General features: G+C 50.1%; 1 protein-coding gene across 3 annotated transcripts in view; it reads left to right on the top strand.

Annotated features, from left to right (window-relative positions):
- Window positions 1-15,503, top strand: part of PLEKHA7 (pleckstrin homology domain containing A7) — a 219,311-nt gene extending 203,808 nt beyond the window's left edge. The window contains exons 21-29 of one of the 3 annotated variants that reach the window (XM_042958730.1): window positions 2,158-2,346; window positions 2,446-2,563; window positions 4,564-4,667; window positions 5,271-5,471; window positions 8,263-8,421; window positions 10,643-10,776; window positions 11,553-11,695; window positions 13,260-13,370; window positions 15,306-15,503. In XM_042958730.1, the coding sequence (XP_042814664.1) occupies window positions 2,158-2,346; window positions 2,446-2,563; window positions 4,564-4,667; window positions 5,271-5,471; window positions 8,263-8,421; window positions 10,643-10,776; window positions 11,553-11,695; window positions 13,260-13,360 (1,149 nt within the window). In that variant the 3' untranslated portion in view covers window positions 13,361-13,370; window positions 15,306-15,503. The remainder of the gene's footprint in view (window positions 1-2,157; window positions 2,347-2,445; window positions 2,564-4,563; window positions 4,668-5,270; window positions 5,472-8,262; window positions 8,422-10,642; window positions 10,777-11,552; window positions 11,696-13,259; window positions 13,371-15,305) is intronic. The other 2 variants (XM_042958732.1, XM_042958733.1) reach the window with 2 other exon arrangements.
- Window positions 15,504-20,823: the final 5,320 nt, after the last annotated feature.

Genomic DNA, 20,823 nt, shown 5'->3' with positions numbered 1-20,823 from the left:
TTGAGGTCTCTTTCCCAATTAAAAAAATTTTTTTTCAATGTTTATTTATTTTTGAGACAGAGAGAGACAGAGCATGAACAGGGGAGGGGCAGAGAGAGAGGGAGACACAGAATCTGAAACAGGCTGCAGGCTCTGAGCGGTCAGCACAGAGCCCGATGCGGGGCTCGAACTCACGGGCCGTGAGATCATGACCTGAGCCGAAGTCGGACGCTTAACCGACCAAGCCACCCAGGCGCCCCTCCAATTTTATATCTAAGAGGCAATGGGGGTACCAGCCACAGAACAGAAAATAGCAAAACAAACAGCAGGAATGGCTGGGGCAGAGAGCTCCTGACTTAAGGTGAGACGCCTGCTAGCCAGGATGGGGAGCAGAAGGAGGAGGTGGTGGCCGGGGATCTGTGCTGGATTCCAGTTCTTGTTCTCTCACTGGGTTCTTGGGCAAGGCCCACCCCTTCTCTGGGCTTCTTCAGTTTCCCCTGGTACAGAACAAGCAGCTTGGGATAGATGGTCACAGAGGCTCTTCACAGCTTGGTCCTGTGGCTTGCAGACAGGGCTTTTCAACCTGACTGAGCATCAGGGTCACTGCCTGGGGCTGGTCTTCTTTCCTTTCATTTTACCAGGTTTACCATATTTTATTGTCGTTTGCTTGTTTTATATTTATATTTGTGAAACAGTGATATCCTGAAATGGACATAAAACCTAAATATATGAGTTAACAAATGATAAAGAGGCCACCTGTTTGTACCAACACCCAAACCAAGAAACAGAACTTTGTCAGCAACTGGAGCCCTCAGGACTATGAGTCCTTTTGTGCCACTACCACTATCTTGACTCGGACAATTTCCTTGCCTCTTTTCTCTTTTTAAAATGTTGCTACCTGTGTCTAAACACTTTAATTTTGCCTGTAGGTGATACTGTATTCTTTTGTATCTTGCACTTTTTCATTAACATTATATTTGTGAGACTTCTATTGTTGTGTGTAGCTATAGTTCTTTCATTTTTATTTGGCTTATTTTCTTGAATTTAATATCATTTACTTTTTTTATTAGGTAATACACTCACAGGACACAAAATCAGGATATACCAAAAAAAGTATATAATAAAGTGTCTGCTCCCACTCTCCATCTCCAGACATTCTTTTCCCTTTGATCAAAGGCAGTTTTGTGTTTGCGTCAGTGTTTTGCGTTTATCTTTCCAGGGAGCTTTTTAGAAATCGGTGATTCCAAGACCTTGTCAGGGTTGGAAGCCACTGATGCTCAGAGGGCCTACAGGGATCTGGGACAGGCAGCTTAGTTTTCACACAACAGTGAGCTGTGTCACTTTACTAGAATGCTGATAAACCTTTGTAGAGCAAGCTTCAGTACCCTTTTCTGACCTCTCCCAAATCCTGAAAAACAAAGCAAAATTAAGCTAAGAAAGGGGGCGTTTAGGAAGGAGCCCCGGTGGTCATTGATTCCAGAGGTGGGTGTTTATGACAGTCAGGGGCCAGGCTGTTGGTCTGTGCAAAAGCCACAGCTCTCAAAGAACATTGTTGGGGGATGTGGGGGTCCGTTTCAAGAAAAATAGTTACATTCATCACCGCCAGGGAGTGGGCTGACGGGAAGGCAGTGAGTCACCCATGCTGACTACTTATTCATGCCTGAGTCAGGAAGGAGGAAATATTTTGTAACCACGCACATTTCTGATAGAAAGGGCAGGACGATGTAGACTGTCCTTGCTCAGATCCCAATCTGTTGAAGGGTCCAGAGACCATGTGGGGACAGCTAGCCAGCTCAGTGTGAGTACCAGGCAGTGGGGTAGATGTGGGGGGGGGGGGGTTCTGTAAAACATACAAATAAGCATGGAGTTACCAGCCTGCTCCCCCCATGGTGCTCTTCTGGCAAGTGAAGTAAGACCATGGACACAGGAAACCTGAGTTCTGGATTTTGTACAGGTTATGCTTTGAAGAATGGAAAAGAAGTGAATGGAAGGGAAGAACAGGATCAGAGCAGAGGCATTCCCCTTCTTCACAGCTCATCCAGGGGAATTGTTGGCATCCCTGGGCCGAAGCAGTCATGCTCTGCAGGCCTCGTGTGGCCTGCTCTATGCCTGACGGGGAGGCATCCTCCCTCCAGCTCCCTCTCACTGGGCACTGGTTCTGGTTCTTTTTCTGAGCAGGAAGACGAGGCACCTCCCAGGCCCCCACTCCCCGAGCTCTACAGTCCAGAGGACCAGCCCCCGGCCGTGCCACCTCTGCCAAAGGAGGCCACCATCATCCGGCACACTTCAGTGAGGGGCCTTAAGCGGCAGTCGGATGAGAGGAAGCGAGACCGGGAGCAGGGGCTGTGTGTGAATGGGGACTCCAGGGTGAGCAGGGAGGACCCCTGGGGCTGTACCATTGTGAGCAAGGGGAGGGAAGGTGGTATGACACTGGGCAGGTATGACAGCCTCAGACTCTGCCCACAGGTAGAGCTCCGGTCGTACGTTAGTGAACCCGAGCTGGCGACTTTCAGTGGGGACATGGCCCAGCCCTCCCTGGGACTTGTGGGCCCTGACAGCAGGTACCAGACCCTGCCAGGCAGAGGTAAGGCAAAACTCCATGGAGGCTTTTTGGGAACCCCCACTTCTACCATACCACTTGTTCCCTAGCCCTCACCTGGTACCTCACACCCTTCTGCCTGCAGCCTTGGGCCTCAGCATGGGCAGCAGCTGTCGGGGAGACTTTGGGCTGCAGGGAGGGCCTGTCCTTCCTTCCTCTGGCCCACATCCTGATTCTCTTTTATTACATCTGCCCCAGAAATAATGGTAATAGCAATTACTATGAAGTACAGCCCTGTTTTAAGCACTTCATATTCTTTTAGTTAATATTTATAATAATCCTATGAAGGAAGTACCATTATTATACCCATTTAGAGACAAGAAGACTATGTCTCAGAGAAATTAACTGACTTACCAAATAGTAAATACATGAGGGGCCAGAATGCAATCCCAGTGTTGTGGCTTCAGACCATTGTACCCTGCAGGCAGGGATGTTGGATGACTGACTCCAGTATGGCCATCCTAGGCCTTCCAGGGGGATTTTGCTCTTCTGTGTCACTCTGAGACTCCACGAGTCCTTTCTTTAAACAATCGGGCATTGTCCTCACTGTCCTCTCCTAGCTCTTTAAGATGGAGATGGGAACATACTTAGGCCCTTAGGCTCACCCATCCCCCATTTTCCCCATAGCCAGACCCTCTCCTCAGAAATCCCCTTCAAGGGAGGTCTCTCCACCTTTTTGCATCTGGGTCTCCTGGAATCCCTGAGCAGGCTGACCATGTGCCTTCATCTGTTCCTCCCCTGATCCCCTCCTATCTGCTCCCCATGGTGGGCAGTCAAGTGCTTTCCCTCTCTGGCAAGATGCAGAAGCAGAGAGAGACACAGCTATGGTTCTAGCACTTGTGGGGTTATGGGACTCCTGGCCCACCATGCTTCCTAGGCATGCTATGGCCGGAGCTGGTTCTGGAGGGCATAGGCTCTGGATTTCGCTGAGCGTGGGCCACAGCAACCCTTGGCACTGTGCCCAGGGGCACTGTTCCCTTAATTCGTTGTGGCCTAGAGATGTTTATCAGTGGCACTTAGGGCAGGACATTTCTTTGTTGCTCAGGATTCTTTTTGCATTGCAGGACATTAATCATTCTTTTCCCTACATGCTAAATGCTAGCAGTGTCCTCAGTCAGTGTGATGTCCATTTCCACATGTCAGGGACCACCCCTGATAAGAATTGGTGTTAGTGGAGAAAGCATAGGTGTTAGTGGAGAAAGCCCCAGCCAGCCAGGGTGAGATGATTTCTGTAAGCTCTAGGACCCTAAACATGGGAAGCACATGGTCGATGATATTCCTACCATGTGACCTTGGACAAGTTCCTTGACCTCTCTGAATCTTAGATTGTGCATCTCTACAATGGTCAGGTAATGCTGACATAGTAAGGCCAGTGGAACAAAATCTATGTAAAACACCTAGCACAGTGCCTGCCTGTTACATAGTTAAGAGCTCAACAAATACTTGGTGCTGCTGCTTTCTGTTCATTCATTTATTTATTCAGTCAGTCAGTCAGTCATTCAACCAACCAGGCATTGTTGAATTTGCAGTCTAGTTGAACAGGTATGTTGACATTGTGGTCAGTGCAGTAACCAAGGAATATACTGAAGGATATAGAGGATAATAGATTCTGCTGGGGCATTTGAGAAGGCTTCACAGAGGCAGGGCATCCAAGTTGGGCCATGTAGTGCATCAGGAAGAAAGGATGAAGAACATTCCTTCCGCTTCATCCTTTCTACCTGCCAAGCTGTCCAGGTCTTCTGCATGTGAGGGAAGACTAGGGTAGTCTGCAGGTCTCCAGGGACATTGTTCCCTATTGGGGACAGAGAGCACTCCTGGGCTGGCCTCTATCTGGGCCTGCTCTTCCTCACCCTAGGGAAGAAGAAGAATGGGTTGTTGGCTAGGTCCTTATGGCCTCCCTCACAGGAGTGGGAGGTGATTAGGGAGGGGCTGGTGACCTGTCCACCCCATCACAAATACACTTGCTCTTCTGTTTCCTCACCAAGGCCTCTCAGGGTCCACGTCAAGGCTCCAGCAGTCGTCCACCATTGCTCCCTACGTCACACTCCGGAGGGGTCTCAATGCCGAAAGCAGCAAGGTGACCTTCCCTGTGAGTGACCTTGAGAAGTTCTCAGGGAGCGCACTGCTCCCTCACCCACAGAGGGAAGGGCTCTGAGGTGGATGGACTGGCAATCCTGTGAGCGCCGGGGATGGCCTCTGAGATGACCTCAGCTGAGCTCAGGGTCCCTGTCATCATGTGCTCAGTGATACCTTTTCCACTGCCCACCTAGAAGAGCATCATACAGCTCTCTCCATTTCCTATGGACCCTCCACATTTCTCTGCATCCTCTCAGGCTCCCAGGAGGGTACCCAGGAAGTCTGCACCCTGAGTTCTGGTCCCATCACGTGCTATATGTGTGCCCAGCTGGACGAACCTGGGCCTCAGTGTCTGCATGTGCAGAATGTGGTGCTCCCCAGAGAGCCTGTGAGAGTCAGGGATATTGTGTCCATGAGTATGCTTAGAGAAAGGGGTTCTCTATGGCTAAGAGGAGCCCAACTAGTGTGTGTGTGTGTGTGTGTGTGTGTGTGTGTGTGTGTGAGAGAGAGAGAGAGAGAGAGAGAGAGAGAATGAGAATGGGAGTGAGAAGCCACAAGGTGGCTGTCCTCTGTGTCCCAGCCTAGCTGCCCTGTCTCTCACCCTCCTGCTCCTCAGAGACCCAAGAGTGCCTTGGAGCGTCTGTACTCAGGGGACCATCAGCGGGGCAAGATGAGTGCGGAGGAGCAGCTGGAGCGCATGAAGCGGCACCAGAAGGCCCTGGTCCGGGAGCGCAAGAGGACGCTGAGCCAAGGAGAGAGGACGGGCCTGCCCTCGTCCCGCTACCTCAGCCAACCTCTCCCCGGAGATCTCGGCTCAGTATGTTAGGAGGGTCCAGGCAGGAGGGGCTGGGACAGGAGCAAAGCTTCCCTGAGTTCTCCGAACATAAGAACGTCACACCTTGGAGAGAGTAGGCCTTCGACCGGGATGGTTCAGAAAACACCCCACAAGGCTGTTTGTCCACAACCCAGGCCACATGTGTCACCTGGTCAGAGGGTGATCCAGAATCAGAGAAGGAGTGGGGATGTCACGGCAGGAGCCTGGGAACCAGAGAAAATGTCCCAAGTTTGTTCTCCAAGCTGAGCTTGAGAGAGGCCATGGTAGCATTTGGAGTCTCAGCTCAATCAAGGACTTGGGTGTACAGAGTTCAGGAATGGAGGAGGAAGATGATGATACGATTTGATGAGGGGGAGCCCAAGCCAACTTGCCTCCCAAACCTCTAAGTGATGCCCTGTGGAGCAACTGAGCACAGGGTGGTGCTCCACAACCCTGAGAGCACGTGGTCTCCCACAGCTTGTGGTGCTGGCAGGCCTCATGGTGTCCCTAGAGAGCTGGGGACTCTGTGCTGCCTCCTGGTGGTGCTTCCAGGAACTGCACCCTGCCCTCAGTCCCCTTCAGTCCTTTTGGGAAACATTCCATTTGACTTTTCCCTGTTGTTTGAAATCACGTGTTTCCCTAGACCTCTAGCCAGACTGTTCTTTCCCTAATTCATTGCACAAGCTCTTTTGCTTTTAGTGTTACCGCTCATTGCCTCTCTAATCCTGCCTGATTGTGTTTACAGAAGCTTCTAATTTGCATTGAACATTCTCTAACTGGCCTGTGCTCTTTGTTACCAGGCTTGTAATAGCAGCTCTTGTCTCCATAGCCTAGCTAGCACTCCCATGTGTCACTCACCTTTCTGCTGCCCCCTTTATGTAGGCCTACTGACTCATAATTCACTTAACCCAAAAGCTGCCCCGTAAGGCTGAGCCAACCCCGCTGCCTGAGGGCCATGATCATGGGCAGAGGTCTGGGCATTATGAATTTATCCAAGTCCATGCCTTACACCTGGACAGCAGACACAGACTTCAGAGATCACACGATTAAATAAATTCTACCAATCCTAAGGTGGTTCAGTTTTAATTCCTCCAGTCCTATCGCACAATTTCTTATGGAAAACTTTCTGTGTTTCTAGTATTTAATAGTTTGAATGGATGGCGAGATATATTATGTTCTGTATTCAGAGGACCTCTCTGCAGCTGTTAGCACAGACACCAAAGGGGTAAGACCCAGGACCCTCCTAGCTTCAAAAGCTGCAAAGCCGGTAACTTTTAAACTTTATAAGCAAATGTCATTTGGGGGTAACACTGACCTTTTACAACCTGATGTCTCAAATGTAGAAAGATTATCTAAAAATCGTAACTTGAATATCTTGTAATTTTTCTCTTAAAAAAGACTTGTGTAAGTCTCTGCATCAACGCCAATAAACGTGTTGCTTAATGATAATGGATTGGCGTGGTTCTTCCCCAGGATACATCATAGAATCTAGTGAACTTTTTCTGTGAACTTCAGTGAACTTTTTCTGTTTGTGGAAACAATCAGGCTGGGTTTAAATGAGGACTTGTCTCTATTTGGGGCACTTGTGAGCGTGTAAGAAAATGTGAATTTTCTTTGTGAATCATTAAATTAATTTTTCATCCTTGAAACTTCAAATGCCTAATCCTTTCATACTGTAATTGGAAATCATCACCTAAGAGCAAGTACACTGGCTTGGAGTCCATATTGAGAGCTTGTGCATGAATGGGTGAAATGTGCTGGTATAGCAATGGGTTTGGGGCTTTGGGGAGGACTTGAGGAGGCATTAAAGATAATCATGACCATTTGGGGCTCTGTGAGATGTATAGGGTGGGAGGGAGGAGGTGACCTGGGATGGAGAAGCATGTGCTTGGTGTCTGCTCAAGAAAAAAAGAGCCTTTGAACCTGTTTCCTCCTCTCAACAACCTGCTCAGGGTCAAAGGCAGTGTGTAGGCCGCAGGGATGATTTGAAAGGCTCCTGCAGAGTTGCGTAGTTGTGCTTGAATCTTAAAATGGCCAGTTTAGTTTTCCCTCTGAAGAGATGATTTGTTACATAGTTGATACTGAGGAATAGCCTTGGATATGTTGCATTTGATTTAGCATTTCAGTTTTACATAGTTTTTTGTTTTTTTTTAACTTAAAATATCTGCCCCAAATAGATGCCTGGGTAAATAGCAGTTTAGCTATTCCTGCTTGGACCTTCCTGGCCCTGCTGAGGGTGCGATATCCTCCACCCCTAAGTGTATCCTCTTGGGAGTACCTGTTAGAGAGGGTCTTGGCTATTCTACTCGCTTACCAGGGCCTCACAGGGCTTGTTTTTCCATCATTTCTGGCTGCTGAACCAGAAAGCCTTCCACAAGCTATGTGGCAGCAGAAGGGGCAGTCCCTTCTCTGGAGCTGTATCCCAAGTTCTGTTTTGGGGTCACCTTCTTGGACCTGGAAGCCTCCTGTATCCCTGGAGACCATTATGGGTCTAAAGCCATGGGTCTTAGAACTGGGCCCTGGAGGTACATGTGTGAATTTTCTGGGGGCCCAGATCAGAGAGAAATCAGCAGTCTGGAATCAGGCCATATAAAAGGGGTAGAGGCCTCATTCTCTATTACACAGGGTTATAGCACCCAGCAAGGCGTCCATGGTCACACAGCTTTTCCATAATGGGTCACAGGCCCTCTTCCCAAGGACCCCAATGCCTGCAGGCCCCATCCAAAAGGGCACAAGCATGGCTCTTTTAGCAGTCAGGAAGTGACTACATTTAACCTTCTTGTTCTGTTGCCAGTGGAAGCGTGAGCAGGACTTTGACCTGCAGTTGCTGGAACGGGCCATGCAAGGGGAAAGAAAGGACAAGGAGGAGAATGGCTGGTTGAAAGTACAGGCCATGCCAGTCACTGAGTTGGACCTGGAACCTCAAGACTATGACTTGGACATCAGCAGAGAGGTGAGGGCAGGGGCTTCCTTTATGTTCCCCCAGGAGAACTGGCCTTTGGGCTCTCAGCCTCACCAACCCTTCCAGTGGCACTGGGGGGTGTTGTCCTGAATGGGGACAGGGGTTCAGCTTCAGAGTGGTCAGGAGAATGTATGAATAGCAGCTCGAGGCAATAAAAGGAGCCAGGTATTTTGATGATGCAGATTCAAAATCTGTCTCTCTCTATACTTTACAGCAAGTCATTTAACTTCTCTGGGCCTCAGCTTCCTCAACGATGAAATGGGTTGTGGTGAGGAATAAAGTGACTCAGCATGTTACCTGGAGGATTAGCAACGGTCAGAAAGCTGTGAGCACAGGGCCTGGCACATAGTAGGCATGTGATGAGGTGGTTGTTATTGTTGGGAAATGTTTCCTGGAAAACTAGGAGTTGGCCTTGCGACTGGCCAGTTTGGCCAACTTGAGCAATTAGACTTGGTGTGTGGGTCGGGGGTGGGAGGCGAGCAGGTCTGAAAATCACAAGTGAAATTTCCAGCCATGGCAGAGCTTAGGAGACCTGCATAGCTTTGGTCTGAGTTCTTCTATTGCCCTCTGGTGGCACAAATGCATCATGACTGGCCAGGCCTAGGAAAGCAAGAAACCCCTGGGTCTTCTATAAGTCAGGACTATCTCTTACCCAAGGAAAGAGCAAGGAATCAGAGGGTGACAGACTCAGGGTCTTCAAGACATGGGGCGGTCTTCTGTGGCCTATATTGTGCCATTTGTAAGCTCTGTAGAATGGTGTCTATGGCTATTTGGTTCACCTCTGTGCACTTAGTACCTAGCACAGGGCCTGGCACATAGTAGGTGCTCTGTAAATATTTCCTGAATGACAGTTCTGTTGAATGAAGTGCACAGTGGCCCACAGATACCCCACGAATATTTGTATGAAGACTTGGCCTGCACTGAAACTGCACAAGAGGAAATGTTCTCCCCACATGAAAGACAGATTTAGCAGGGTATGGACAAATTGACACCTGTGGAGTTGCTGAGTTCTGGGATCAGCTGGAGCTCCAGGGATTAATGAAGCCAGTCCCCTGCCCTCAGAGCTTTTCCCTTTGGCACCTCTGAAACAGCCAAAGGTCTGTGCTTTCTCAGATTCACACAAGAAGCTTCTGCATGTTGCTTTGGCAACAGAAGTATGCTTCATGGTGTCCTAATTGGCCTGCCAGCCAGGGGAAAAAGTCCTTTCTTATCTCTAACCTAAATCCCTCCTGCTACAATGTAATCTACTTCCTTCCTCTGGATCTGTCCTCATTGGAAATAACAGAGAAGAGCTTATTTCTTACCGTCTTTCACCAGAATGAAAGGTCTGCATGGGTTTTAATTCAAGTCCAGATTTACCCTGGGATTGGATTTAGCTTTTTAGAAGCTTCAACCAACCCCATTTTAGTGTCCCTTTGTAGTTCGAGGAGGAAGAAATTCCCTGGGATGCAAAAGTTGCCTTTAGCATTCTTAGTCTAAGCAAGGTTTCACCAGGCTGAGGTTGCTGCTGGCTTCATGTAAGAGACCGGTGGGAGGGAGTTGGGGGACATTTTCCTCTCACAAGCAGTAGACACCACATGGCTGCCTCCTGTCTAGATCAGAGGAGCTTTTGTAGGTGCAGAAAGCATTATCACTTTCTTTCATCCATCAATCCATCCACCCATCCAAGGAGTATTTGCTGAAGGGCTGCAGGGTGCCAGGTCCTTGCACTAGACAGCAGAGAGAGAAACAGAAAACAGGAGGGGGCATCAGGGGCCGGGGTGAGGAACAGGGGAGACTTCTGGAGGTGAGGTCCAAAAGGTCAGAAAGCATGGAGCAAATGGAAGAGCATCCCACGCAGAGGAAAGAGCAGGGGAAGAGGCCGCACGGTGGATCAGTGTGGCTGTGGAGGTAGGCAGGGATCAGCTCATATTGAAGGCGGCATTGAGAATGATCATTTTTAAATCTGGAGCGCTTCTAGTCTAGCTGTTTTGCCTTCCCCTTCCCTTCCCTTGGCCTGTAGGAGGTTGTCTGGTGTGGTACAAAGAACACAGGCTTTGGAGTCAGATCCAGGTTCAGATCCCGACTCCACAGTGGACTGTTGTTGATCTCAGCAAGTTGCTTAACTCTGTGGGCTCCATGTTCCTCCTTGAGCTAGGGGACAGGGCAAGAGGAGCAAGTCCCAAACCCGATATCTGAGACCCCCACCACCACTGCCCGGTCCTTTCCTCAGCTGTCCAAACCAGAGAAGGTCTCCATCCCCGAGCGTTACGTGGAGCTGGACCCTGAGGAGCCGCCCAGCCTTGAGGAGCTGCAGGCGCGGTATCGCAAAGCCGAGAAGATCCGCAACATCCTTGCTCGCTCCAGGTCAGCTCTTACGATGCCCGAGTCCTGACAGCCTGCTAGGCCGACCCCAGGGGTGTCTCAACTGCAGGGGCCCTGGGCCAGGCTAACTAGGGTGCGTGTTTTGCCAGGCCTCTGACTCAGGTAAGCCCTGTTTATTGCGAAGGGCAGGCTGGCTCTCAGCATGGCACCGGTGGATCTGTGAGGAAGCTTGCTAGGTCGTCTGGGAAGTCCTGAAATCCTCAATAGAGGGCCATCCTGGCACTTTGCCCCCAGATCTATGTCTTGTGATGTTGGCAAAGGTAGGAAGTGGAGCCAAGTGTGACAGTGAGGTGGACACAGTTGAAGATCAGCCCCAAGGATGACCCTCTCAGTTCCTCACACAGATAGATCCCTAGACCAGAGCCAACCTGGTTCTGAGGTGCCAGATGCATTGCCTACTTTCCTGGAGGCCAGGACAGAAGGCTTTCCTGTCCCCTCAGCCCCTGGAGCTTCAGAAACGTAAACCTGGTATTTGATAGCCTCTCTTTCAGAGCTAGCTTAGCCTTTTCACTTCAGGATTTAATAGGAACCCAGTGCTGTAACTCTTCTTAAGGTCCATGATCCCCCCAAAGGAGGGACAAAGCTGCGACGGGGTGTTTGGGAGAAGCACATATACGTTTGTCTGGAGAGAAAGTACTCTGTGTTTATCTGATGCCCCCTCAAAGGGTGAGAGTCTCCAGGCCAGGGAGACCCTCCTCTCCTGTGGCAGATGCCAGGGATGGTGGGGGCCCATAGCTTGCTTTCTGGCCCTCCTGCAGCATGTGCAACCTGCAGCCGACATCAGGCCAGGACCGGAACAGCGTGGCCGACCTGGACTCACAGCTGCAGGAGCAGGAGCGCATCATCAACATCTCCTACGCTCTGGCCTCCGAGGCCTCCCAGCGCAGCAAGCAGGTGGCAGGTGAGGCCATGGATGCCAGCCTCCAAGTCCGGCTCCCCCTCACTGCTTCCTGGGCTCAGAGTCCAGCATGGCTTGTCAGGGAGTCTGCAGAAAACCAGGTGTCAGGCTTGGTAGTTGAGAGCCAGTTGGAATGTTCTCCTGTCCTTCAGGGCTTGGGAGGTGAGATGGGGCAGCACAGGTGGTAGAGAGAACCAGAGCTCAGGAGGGTCAGAGGAAAGAGGCCCAGGAGAGGATGTCTTTAGCTCATTCTTAAATCTGGGAGTGGTGCTGCTATTCAGCTTTCTCTGCAAATGTGGGTTAAAAACAGGTTTTTCAGGCCCCTGAGCCAGGGGGCCCAAGGCTAAGGTTTCTGGCCTCACAAAGGGGCAGGAAAGCAGTGGTGCTTGAATTTCTTGCTGGGGTGAGGCAAAGGAAGCCCCTGCTTTGTTCCCCAAATCAAAGCCACTGTCTACTTTATCAGGGTGGCCTATGCCAGTGACCAGGACTTGGGAAGTGGACTTTGCTGGCCAGTGGGGAAAAAACACGGTGGGATGGGAAGGTGTGTGTGTGCACATGCACACATGTGCGTGTCTGTGTGTGTAAAAGGCTTTTTCTCTCAGCCAGGAAAGAGGCTCATGGCTTCTCCCTCCACCCATATCTCCCCTCCCCATGTGTGCCCTCCCGGTTCACTTAGTAAGATTTGTCCCCAGATGCAGAGGCCACTGTGTGTCTTGGCTAAGTGGGGAAGGAGTGATCATAGAGCGTGAAGCGGTGTCACAATACACCCCCCCCCCACCCACCCACACACACACACACACCAGCCCTCCAACCCTGGCCAGCGGGTCCAGAAGCCCAGCGGCTGCTGGGCCCTGAGGTGACTGGCCCTGGGAGTCTGGTCTGGGGACCAGAGATTAAACAGCACCTGAAGAAGCCATGGGAGTGACCTTGGACAAGGGGAGGCCTATTCTCCATCTCCCCCACCCCCATGCTCTGATCCTGCAGAGTCCCTGAATTCCCTGCTGTCTTCTCTCCCTTGAAGACCTGCTCAATGGGCTGAGAGGTGGTTAGTGAGGCATCTGTGGCTGGGGAGACAGTAGATGACTCACCTAGACCCCTCCTCCAAATGATCCTGGGAGCTCCCTGTGGCCCATCTTAGTAATTTTGACTCCTCTCCATGTTGAAGGGTCTAGCATGGAAAGTCTCCCCCAAACCACCATAAGGTGCCCTCCTGTCTGGCCTGTGCTTGCCCTACCCACCTGGATCTCTGCTTCCTCACTGCGGGCAGGCAAGCATGCCCACACACCCTGCAGGCAATTAGCAGGGCTTCCCTCACCTCCGCACCAAGTGGCCACCTTGGCCACAGCCTTTCCATACTCTTGCTCCCTCTCTCCAGCTCAGAAGCATATCTGGGAACTGCAGGCCAGTCCCAGCCAGGCCCCCACAGGCCCCGGGGCATACCACCCAGGCCCTTAGTGGTGGGTGGTGTGGCCCACGCTACTCTAGCCCCGCCATGTGTGGGGCGTCTGTTGCTGCAGGAGCAGACAAGGAGCCTAACGCCCCGCTTAATTCCTGTGTGCCCGTCTAGCGCAGCAGCTGGCCCTCCTCCCGCCTAAAGCCCCCCTGTCCTCCAGGACGGTGCCACCTTACCCCCCCTTAAGCAACGGACTCCACTACACCTTTGTCTAACACCTTCCAAGTAAGAGCCCTGCCTGGCCTGCCACTCCCCTAGCATCGAGCATGCTCTCCCTGCTCTCTCTGCTGCTGAGCTGATTACAGTGCCGTCTGCTGACACTTCCTTCTGCTGGCAAGGCGGCCGCTGGGGAGACTGACATGGACTGGCAGGTGGGTGGGGGTGGATAGTTTTTAAGAACTCTGTTCTCAGTGGATTCACCTCAGTTAAGAGTATGTGATCCAAGCCCCCTGCCTCCCTGAAATAGAAGCCAGAACTGTACCCCTTCCACGCAGCTCTCTTTTCTGCAGGGAGCCCAGTGCCCCAAGGGCTCAGTGTAGGCCAGGCTGCAGCTTGAGATTGGGGGTGTTGGAAGGGAAGCGTTAGTCTCGCTCGGCCTTTCAGGGCTTTGGCCGGAGAATTAGAAGAATTAGAAGAATTAGAAGACTAGAAAAAAATCCAGGTTTACAGATGAGGAAACTGGGACCCAGTGAGGAGACGGGTTCTCACTCTGGTGTCAGGACAAGGACTACGACTGCCCTTTTCATCACTTCAGGAAAGGGAGAAGAAGAGAAGCTTCATGGGGAGGCCACCCAGGGTAATGTGAAGTTGGCCCTCCGCTATTCAGAATGTTCTGGCACCACTCTTTCTGGGTCCTGCCCATGAGAGCATTTAGTGACGAGAGGCAGGGAGAGATTTTGGGAAGGGGCACCGGACTGGGAGCCCGGAGGCCCCAGTGTCTGGTTCAGTCTTATGGTGAGTTTGTGGCCGGAGGCCAGTTGCCTGACCTGGACAGGGGAGGGTCCAACCAGAAGTCTCTGCAGTCCCCTTCCTGACGTTCTATATCGCTGGCATTTTGTAGGGTTTTCCCTCTCTTTCCTTTGTATGTACTTACAGTTAGTACCTGTTGAGTACCTGCTATGTGCCAGGCATTGTGCTAAGCGTCTCCTTCGATCCTCACAACCACCCTGTAAAGATACTCACCCCCATTTTGTAGATGAGGAAATAAAGCTCAGAGACCTTGAGGGACTTGCCCAAGGAGTTGAAGCTGTAAGTGTCAGAGCCAGAGTTTGAAGTGCAAGTTCAGAGCCTTTGTTTTCCATCACCATGGACTCATCTGGGCCACCTCAAGGCGCTCTAGGTGTCTGGAGAAGGGAGGGATGGAGAGTGTGTGCATTGGGTTGGGGTTGTGATTTTCAGCAGGTGTCCCCCAGCCTGGGTGCCCCGCCAGCCTGAGGGTGGAAGGAAGAGATTGGTCTACTTGGGCCAGGTTCCTGGGAAGTATGCATTGGAGACCCCGTGACTGAAGAACCACAGGAAAATACTTCAGCCATGTCCTTTGTAAAGGCCACAGGGACCTGTTGGGGCCACAGTAGGGTGTGTAGATTTCTCCTGGAGATCTGAGTTTGGTGACACCACCCCAGGCCACAGAGAGGCAGGGGAAAGGCTCTGTTCCTCCTGGCTTTTGACACCCCTGTCGTTGTGAGATAGGCCTTTAACACTTTTTTCGGAGTGCATCCACATTTGTGTTTACCTTCGTGTTAGGATAAATCCTCATTAGGAGGTGGGTATAACCACTCTGTTTTTAGGTTAAAAAAACAAGACCTATGGAGGCTGAGAGCATTACAGAGTCCCTCAGTGAATGAAGGGCAGGGCCAGAACTGGACCCCGAGGTTTTCTTTACTCGGGCCTTTTGCCCTGTCAGATCAGGGGTCACTATGCATCCGGCAATCCTTCTAGAAGTGGTAAGGGTAGAGAGAGGGTGAGGCCAAGTGCCCATGAATCCTAGAAGTTGAGGGTCCCCCAGCGGCGGCCGCATTGCCCCAGCCCCCTGCTCTTGCTGCTCTGTCTTGTTAGCCTGCCATTCCCTGTCATGTGTGTGTGCAGACATGCCACTGCCTGCTCCTCAGATGTGGGCTGGGATCCTGCCAGGCTCTCACTGTCTCCTGTGCTTTTTGCCAGCCCAGGCAGTGACTGACCCGTGACCCAACGTGCAAAGGAGAAGTCTGAAGCCAGGGGCCCAGTGGAACCAGTTTCCTCCGAGAAGACTGATCTTCCTTCCCCCAAGGAAACCCCTTCCAGCTCAGCAGGGGTTCTGGCTGGAGGAAGGAGCAGCCACAACTTCACTATAGGGCTGGGTCCTAACCACCACCACCCCCACCGCCCCCCCACCAACTAGTTCAGACTCCTTTTTACATATGACAAAGGCACTTTTGATACACACTGTAAAATACTGATGCTGTATTTTAGAATCAGAATATATTTTCTAATGTTCACCTCAAGGGCTGAGTGGCTGGAAAGGTGAGGATGCAGGATTTTGGAGCTGCACATACAGATTCAGGTACCATTTGGGTGGTAGGTATGGGTAGGGGAGAAGGGCGGGCGGGCAGAGGCCAGTCCAGTATCCAGTGAACTCAGGTGAAGGTTGCATTTGAAATGTGCTTCCAGGGGAGCCCAGTGTTAGGCTTGTTGGCATGTTATCTGGGGGAAGAGGGGCCCTTAGCTGCAGAGGTCAGCTGCCCCTGACCTGGCCTGGTGACCAGCTCTGGAGGAGGAGATTCCACCAGGGTGGCATGTGGAGCCCAAGTCCATACCTTGGCCCTTGGGTTTGGTTTAGGGGCAATAGTGTATTCAAGAGGTTTGGTTCCAGACCTGTCCATGGGTTCTCTCAGCAAAGGGCTCTTCTTGGGAAAAACAGAACAGTTTGCTTTAATTAAAAACAAAAATTTATATATATATATATATATATATATATATATATATATATACACACACACACACACACACACACACACACACACACACACACCTTGAAATACAGAAAAGGTGAGAGGAAGCACCTTTTATTGTATCATAAGCAATAAACTTCACACTGGGTGGCGTCTACCTAAAACTCCCTGACTCCACGCTGGGCTGTGATAGGGCTTTGTTGCCTTCCCTGGAGAACCTAGATCAGCTTCCCCAGGACGTGGGTCTGGTGGCCAGAGGGCAGGCAGTGTGCCCCCACCATCCCTGAAGGCCAGCAGCAGGACTTTGACTTGACTTCCAGCCTCTAGTGAGGCTGTGCCAAGCCAGGCACAGTGTTTGTGGCCCTTTATTTAAATCATGAGCTCATGATATTCTGCATACAGAAAATGATGTTTAAAGGAAAAAAAAAAAAACTCCATTGGGTGGGGCCACACTTTAAATGAAAATTTGTCTTTGACTGTGGTCAGAAAAAAAAAAATCTTAACTATATTTAGAAATTGCCGTCTATTTTTAACTAACTCCATATGCTGCCAGTATCAACTTCATGACATTTGCCAAAATAAGATTTTATTTTTGCCTTTATAAGATTTTGTTGGAAAAATGAAATTAATATTTTGCAAGAAAAAAGTTAATTTAAATAAAGGTGTAATGGTTTGCAAAAAAAAAAAAATGGCGATGAACAGATTAAAATATTAACCCGATATGCTTCCTGCTTCTTGCTGGCTATATATTCTCATGGGTGGCCTGTGTTAGTTTTTTTCCATTTCTTTGGAAAATCCCCAGTGTCAGCTCTCGGTCCTGCTTGTGTGACCTATGAAAAGTTTCTCCTGCTGACAGTTCCTTGACACTTGATTGACTTTGGAGGCCCCGGGGGGAAGAAGGCCTGTGTTTGGGGCCCTTGGCTGGGCTTCAGCAGCTGCTCACAGTGGCCTTCCACCCAACCCTGGTCGAGGGGCTGCAGGGCTGTGGACTCCCATGTGGGGTTGGTTTGGCAATCCAAGATAGCAGGAGCGACGCCATGGGCCCCTTTCCAAACCACACGCCTCCAGCTCCTTCCAGTGAGGCGGGTTAGTGACGGACCATTGCAAACTGGATTTGTATTTAATTCGTTCTGACTTGTGATGTAGGCTTAAAACAGAAGCCAAGGGGCCAGTTCAGTTTAGGGATGTGTGTGTTTCCAAGTTTGTTGTTATGGCAGTTTTTCTCTATTGCCAAAGAAGAGCACCCAAGGTTTAGAGTGACTTTCCAACTATTTAAACTGGGGAAAATAGATTCCAAAGCCTTCTGAACAGAGGACACTGCTGCTTTTTAGCTGCTGATCTCTTTTTGAATTTTAAAATAAAAAATACTCTGGTTTTAAGCATTACTTAGAGATATCCCCATAACAGATGAAAGAGGTTGGGCAGGGGAGGGGGAGGTGATGGGGAGAGTGGAGATTCCTCAATAACTGAGTGCAAAAGTTAAAAAAAAAAAAAAGTACAGGAGCCAATACACACAGGGTGGCTGTCTGTAGACATAGACACTTTTTTTTTTTTTAAATTCAAGTTAATTAACATACAGTGTAGACTTGGCTTCAGGAGTAGAACCCAGTGATTCATCTCTTATGTATAACACCCAGTGCTCATCCTGAAATGTGCCCTCCTTAATGCCCATCACCCATTTAACCCATCCCCCCTCCACCTTCCCTCCAGCAACCCTCAGTTTGTTCTCTGTATTTAAAGGTCTCCTACGGTTTGCCTCCCTCTCTGTTTTTATCTCATTTTTCCTTCTCTTCCCCTATGTTTCTCTGTTGAGTTCCTCAAATTCCACATATGAGTGAAATCATATGATACCTGTCTTTCTCTGACTGACTTATTTCGCTTAGCATAATACCCTCTAGTTCCATCCATGTTGTTGCAAATGGCAAGACTTCATTCCTTTTCATCGCCAAGTAGTATTCCATTGTGTATATATACCACATCTTCTTTAGTCACTCATCAGTTGATGGTCTCAGTTTCTGTCTCACACATATAATCCTGTGTAGGAGTGAACATGGTGACTCTGTTCTCTCCAGCTTCAGCCAGGAGAAGGGGTAGCCTCTTCTCTAAGAATTGTGAACCAAACTTTCATCTACAGAGGGCATGACAGGCCTTCAGCTCAGACTTCATGAAGAGCACGTGTGGTTTAGAAAAGGGATGCTCCAACCACAACATGTGTCAGCAGGCTACGTGGCCTGGCCCCTTCTCAACCCCCTCAAGAGGATTCATTACTTGAGGTAAGATGGGGCCATTTGTGCAAGTGCGTGCTCACCGGGACCCTCCAGGAGGGGACCGCTCTGGAAATGATTTGAGCTTTGCTTCTTAACAAGACCACAGGACCTGAGCAGAGTTTTAAACGAGGGCATTGTGATTGACAGTGTGAGTGTGCTGGTCCTGCATCTGTTTGTGACATCCTTTCCTGAGTTGTAACTTTAAACTGGCCCAGGCTGAGCCCAGGATGTCTATCTAATTTTAGCAAGAACCAATGAGAACACTTTGGGGTCTAGTCTGATGAAGCTGAGATGTACGTACATTTATGAGTGCATGTGAAGTAGATGTACCCAGGCTGATATAGATGCTGAAAACCTTTTGTTTGCTCCCCGTCATTCACTTTTCTTCCTGCCTTCGTGTCTGGCTGTGAGAATAGAAACTCTGCTTAGCCTGTTTGCTTTGCTCTACCCACCGGGCTGTGGTCTTCAGTTAAACTGGGTCCTTTAGGATTTTCCTGGCTATTATAGGTTGCAGCCCAAGGCCAGGAAAGCCTCTATATGCCCTAAGTCAGTTTGGAGATGACAGGGGTGCGGGGTGAATGTGGCCCCTGGCTCAGCTAGACAAGAGCCCATTTTGGGCTTTGGAAGTTTTCCCCTTTTCCCCAACCGCAGTCCTTTTGTGTTTGCACCAAGGGTGGGAAAGAAGCAGCAAATTATTTGTCTAATCCACAAATCACATTTCTGAGACATGGTAGGCAAATTCTGGGAGCCCTCTGCTTCTGATTCAGCATCAGACGCTGGGGCGCGCGAGGGACTTTGCCCATGTGGGTTTCAAGCCGTTATGAAAAGAGCAAAGAGACAAGGCTGGGGGGCTGTGAAAAATGGCAGCCCCTCCCAGCCCCATAAACACGCCATTGCTTTGCCGCCTCCACTCCAAAGGCTATCACTTTCATTGCTCTCCGAGCAAAGAAACCTTTCTTCAGAGCGAGTGGCAGGGTACAAAGGCAGAGTACAAAATGTGTGCACATCACAGTCCCTGCAATTCTGTTTGAACAAGCATATTGATTGGGTCTGACCCTGTTACATTTTTTCCCTATTATTTGAAAAGGTGCATCTAAGTGTAGTGAATTGAACCCATGGAGCTGAACTTTCCATGAAAACTTCTCGAGATATTTCTTTAGTTCAAAGCTTTTGAATTTTAAAGGGCATTTTTAATATGAGTCTGTTGAGTATTCTCTGCCACAGCCCAACAAGGGATGTTAAATGCAGATGAGGCTGGAGCCAGGGCACATGTGGGGTGGACCTGCCCGCACAGCAGAGGGTGCATGTCATGGTCGGAGGGTGCGGATGAGCCCAGGAAGGGCTGTGCTTTGGAGCAGCACCCTAAAAAGGACCTCTTTTGGGCTCACTGGAGACAGCTCAGGGGACAGAGAAGAGGCTTCCCAGCTGAGCTTCTCAAAGACTTTTACATGGAGAGCTAGGAAGCATTTGCTAAAACTCCTCCTGATAAATGAGGGTTTGGGCCTCATGAATAAGGGGCTCCTTACTGCTCAGCTGCTAGCTTTCTCCCACACTCTGCTTTAGAACCGAGAAGGAATGAGACACAGTCCTTTGGCTGAGGTCACAGAGTCAGACATGAGGCTGCCATTGTCCTCAGTCCTTGGGGTTGACATCACTAATCAGTCACAGATGCTTTCTCACTGAGCCCTGAGCTGCATCTCAATCCTTAACTGACTTGATATCTTGGGACATTTTGCTAGTTTTGCGGGCTGTAGCAGTGGTCCCTCTTGCCATTTTTGTCCTGGGCCCTGGAAGCTTCAAAGTCTCGTTTTCCCTATACATAGCAAGGCTCTCCTGGCCCACTGAAGGCACACAGCCCCCTTTGACTAAGTCCCTGGCTTGTTGTTGGTCCAAGTCCCTGTTTGCCTCTAGAGGTCTCCTGGATCTAGAAAGCACCTCCTTACTAGACCTCAAATCCAGGTTCAGAGGCAAAATTGTCTCTGGAAAGAGCTGGAAAATTGGGTTCTATGTCCAGAGAATGTAGAGTCTGGGCATCTCAGCAAAACTTTTTTTAGTGTCCCTGCCAAATCCCCAGCCATAGAAGACTGCAGCCTGCGGAGTCAGAATCACAGTAGTAAGCAGTTCTTTCGGTATCTTCTCTGCCTACAATCATGGGAATTCCAGCCCTCCCCAGATTCCTCTTGGCTATCACTTTCAGGCCTTCTTGCTGGTACCTGTGTTTCCTAGGACCATGCTAGACAGGTGGGCACACATGAGGTCCTGATGACCATAACAGCACAGCTTTTGTGGCCTTTGCCCCCTTCTGCCCACAGTGGGGGTCCTCTGCCCAGGTCTTCCCGGGTCATTTCAGAGAGTCCCCAGACATATCTAACATGAGCTCACAATAGTCCTGTCAGGTCGGAGCACTTCCATTTGCAGCTTCTTGATGCGTTTTGGTCTCAAGGCCAGCACCCCAAGGTGCTCTAGGAGAGATGCCTAGCTTGC

The sequence above is a fragment of the Panthera tigris genome, chromosome D1, assembly GCF_018350195.1.
Source record: "Panthera tigris isolate Pti1 chromosome D1, P.tigris_Pti1_mat1.1, whole genome shotgun sequence".
Taxonomy (NCBI): domain Eukaryota; kingdom Metazoa; phylum Chordata; class Mammalia; order Carnivora; family Felidae; genus Panthera; species Panthera tigris.
This window is presented reverse-complemented; position numbering and strand designations above follow the sequence as displayed.